Genomic DNA, 4,313 nt, shown 5'->3' on the forward strand with positions numbered 1-4,313 from the left:
TTAAATTGCTTCGCCCAACACTAAGGTTAAGTTCCTTGTTTTGATGGGCGAGAGTCTCTAAGAGAATAAAAGAAAAATTTATTAATTAAATGAACAAATATAATAGTAAAATAAATGAAGATTATAATGATAAATACAATTGCCGCTAGTAGTTATAGAAAACAAAAGAAAAAAATAAATATTATATGAGCAAAGTAGGATAGTTTATAACGAGGTATAATACAAAATAAATAATTTTACAATATAAATAAAATACAACCATATAGCTCTTTATAAGAAACTTAAAGTTTTTAAATTTATCACAATTTGTTATAATAGGAGGGAGCCTTTCATAAAGTCTCAAGCCCGTTATGACATAGCTATTATAATATTTAGATGTGTTTATTTTGGGAAATATTAGATTTTCAGATCTTGTATTATGATTATGTGTGGCTATTTGTGCTAGATTATTTTTAAAGAGGTAGAATTAAGTTTTTTTATGGCATAGTTTTTAATGGATAGTAGTTTAGTGTCTGAGTATAATTGTTTAGTAGGTTGAAGTCTAGGTTTGTGAAATATAATTTTTAAAGTGGTGTTTTGGGCTACTTGTATGTTGTTTGTATATGTTAGAGGAGCTCCTCCCCAAGCCACAATACCATATTCTATTATGGACTGTGATAGGGCAAAGTAAGTATTTTTTAACCAATGTGTGTTAAGAATGTGTTTAGCCATATTATAAAAGGCATACAGTTTTCATATTTTTAATTAAGTTCAGCGGTATGCACGTTCCAACGTAGATGTTGGTCAAATGTAACTCCCAAGTATTTGGTTTGATTAGTCCTTTGAATGATAGGGCAATTACATTGTATATTCTGATTACAATTTTGGGCATGAGTCTTTAAAGTAAAAAAGTTTGGTGATGTTCTTGAGATATTTGAAAATGTTATAAAGACCGTTTTGTTATTATTAAGAGTTAAATTATGGTTTGAAAACCGAGTAACGACTTTTTTTTAAGGATTTTTCTGTTTTTTTTGTTACTGAGTCCCAAGTGTTATCAGATATCAGTAAAGCTGTATCATCTGCATAAGAGTATAGGCTACCATCAATTTGTAGGTTCGATAAACCTGTGACGTATATGGTATATAATAATGGGGATAGTACTGTGCCTTGCGGTACTCCTAAGGACATTGTTTTACAGGAGCTTATAACATTGTCTATTTGGACTTTGTGAGTTCTGTGTTCTAAATAAGATTTAAATAAATTCAATGCATTGTGTTTGATGCCAATTTTGTCTAGGTAGTAGATTAATTTACTATGGCAAACAGAGTCGAAGGCTTTACTTAAGTTCATAATTATACCGATTACTTTTTTTTTAGAGTCCAATGCGTGATGAATTGATTGCATTAAGCTGTTAATAGCACCTTCAGTGTTAAGACCTTTTCTGAAACCAAATTGTGATGGGGTAAGGATTTCATTTTCTTCTAGGTAATTGGCTAGTCTCAATTTAATTACTCTCTCAAATATCTTAGAGAAATTTGATAAGAGACTTATTGGCCTATAATTTTCTGCTTTACATGGATTACCTACCTTTTTTATAGATTGGAGTTATTATTGCCGTTTTGAAACTAGCTGGGACTACTCCTGTATTAATTATGTTGTTTATTATAAGTACTAATGGTTCAAGAGCCCTGTAATTTAATCATGTCTGTTGAAATTTTGTCAAATTTTGTCATATTTTGTCATTTTGTCCCGGAGCTGTACCATATTTTAAGGACGAAATTATGTTTTTTATTTCACTTAAATTAGTTTTCCTTATGTATAGAGATTGGAGAGGTAATGATGGATCTATATTGTCTACGGAACTTTCGTTTGTAGTAATGTAATTGTTTGCACTTTTTGAGGTTATATTCGCAAAATATTCATTGAAATGTTCTGCTATTTTAAAAGGTTGCGTTTTATTTGTGTATGTAGTATTACTTATAACTATATGTAAAGTTTTAATTTTAGTATTCGGATGACCTTGTGTGGCTTCTTTAATAGTTTTCCATATCAATTTAGGGTCATTATTACATTTTTTGATTTTTTCACCGTAAAAATCAAATTTAGCTTTTTTGATGGCACTATTTAAATAATTTCTACATTTTTAAAATTTTTCCTTCAATTGTAGATCGTATGGTTTTTTCCTCGACTGGGCGTGTAATATATCTCTTTCTCTTATGCTATTCAGTATTTCGGTTGTAATTCAAGGTTTTATTTTAAATATTATGCTTTTGCGTGTTGAATTATTATACGCCTTTTCTGCTGTGTTCTTTATTATATTAGTAGGTATATGATTCAATTGTTTTATCAGAAGTAGTTAGATTAAGCATATTTTGCTAATATATTGTTATGAGCCATAATTGTGATGTAAAGAGATGGTTATTTTTGTTTTAGATAAAGTTATATTAGTGTGGTAGTACATATATATATATATATATATATATATATATTGAATTAAATAATGAATGATGGATACAGATTGATCCAAAGTCTACGTAAATATAGTGTGGAATAATCATTAATGACAAAATAAAACAGATAATAACTATACGGTGATTGTAGTTCATGCAATTGGGTTTCATTAGAACAAGTTAATTAAAATCTAATAGTTATATTTATCGGAGAGATATTAAAGTAGGAGAAGATCTTGTTCCGAAAAAATTTTTCGTACCTTTGCCTTTTCGTCTTTTCTGATTAAGATCTCTGCGTCCTGGTTGATCCATACGTATTTGTAACCTTTTTCTTTTGCTGTGGCTCTGGCTTTACCGTGTAGTTGTCTTTTATTTTTAGTGAGATGTTGATTTATATATAGGTGCTTATCATTAGACCACTCGGGATTAATGTTGGATAGATTTAGTGTTTTATTTTGTTTACAGTTAGCGATTATGGCATTTTTCATACCCGGCTTTGTAAGATGGGCTATAATTTTATGTTCACCATTTACCGTAATAGGAACGCGATAAGCTTCTTCTACGGTTATGACTGTGTTTAATACTGTCGCAAGCTTTATCACTGTATCTGTACATTTCTCATTGGTTACCTTAGGTATACCAATTATTTCTATTTTCTATTGTTGAATCAAGATTATTTTGTTCAATGCTATCTAAACGATATTTGAGATTCTCTATATCTTGAGAAAGCCTCTTATTGTTTTCATAAAGTTATGTGTTCTCTTTACGTATTTCTTTCATTTCTTCAAGTAATTTGTTTACAGTACCATTGAAATCATCGAATTCTTCACTCATAAATTTAACTGAATTGGCAAGGTCTTGTAATGTGAAATCTGTTGATTTGGTATCCATATTTTTCTTTGAGATGTCCCATTTGTATTTGCATACGTTGCAGACCCATCTGTTTTTTGTATTTTTTGAAAGTTTTTGGAAAGATAGCACATTTAGACCTCCACAAGTGAAGTGGTATTTGCTATCGCACTCAGAACAAACAATTTCGTCTTCCGAAATTAGTGTGTCCTTGCACTTTGAACAGTTGGATATTATTATTTTAAAATTTAGAACGGTGTGTAAATAATAAGATAAGACAGTAATGTACAGTACACACGTCGTGACGCGACGAGCGTAGACATGAGACTAGATCGCATGTTGTGTAAAATAAATCATTTCGAAAATAAACGAGAAAAATGACTGAATCACAGAATAGAATATATTGACTGTATGCTGATTTTTGACAAGATATCATCGAGAATAAAAAAGTGTTAACCCATCTCGAATAAGTTGTTGGGCAACACTGGAATCCATACCAAGGTCCTTACAAAACATACATTTTTAAGTCACATCTTATATTCATATATTTTAAACCTTCGTGCATGACGCACAAACAATTTTCTTTCATGAAATTGTTTTCGTAGAATAGTGTGGGTTACTCTGGTTGTTGCATAGATCCCTGCATAGTGCATAAATGTTGCGGCATAGAATATCATGAACGGCTGCAGGTGTTTCAAACTCAACGATTTTCGAAATATACCTATTTAATTATCTATAGTAATTTATAGATAAGATAGTTGATAAACGTTCAACACAGTGGATGAAGCGCACAGGCTTGAAAATCAGTATAAAATATATCCATCAATGGCCAAGCGACCGTCCTCTCGTGATGAGCATTTCATGCGATATGTTGAAATACTATTAAACACACAGAACCTGTTTATAAAAGTCGATATTCGTCTTTTGAATTAAATACTTCTTTTCACAATTCATAACAGCAGGTATATATAGTTATTACGATTTGACCACTATGCGTAGACGTTTAAAAAATATATGTAGGTAGGTAAACAATAG

General features: G+C 30.5%; 1 protein-coding gene across 1 annotated transcript; it reads right to left on the reverse strand.

The window, feature by feature from the left end:
- LOC107883902 lies at positions 1–3,320 on the reverse strand. Its single transcript, XM_016804838.1, has 5 exons — positions 3,197–3,320; positions 2,690–2,937; positions 1,293–1,503; positions 1,018–1,220; positions 1–57 (listed from the first exon to the last, which is right to left on the reverse strand). The coding sequence occupies exons 1-5, from the start codon at positions 3,318–3,320 to the stop codon at positions 1–3; spliced, it is 843 nt and encodes a 280-aa protein (XP_016660327.1).
- Between the last annotated feature and the right edge of the window lie 993 nt (positions 3,321–4,313).

This window comes from Acyrthosiphon pisum, chromosome A2 (genome assembly GCF_005508785.2).
Source record: "Acyrthosiphon pisum isolate AL4f chromosome A2, pea_aphid_22Mar2018_4r6ur, whole genome shotgun sequence".
NCBI lineage: Eukaryota > Metazoa > Arthropoda > Insecta > Hemiptera > Aphididae > Acyrthosiphon > Acyrthosiphon pisum.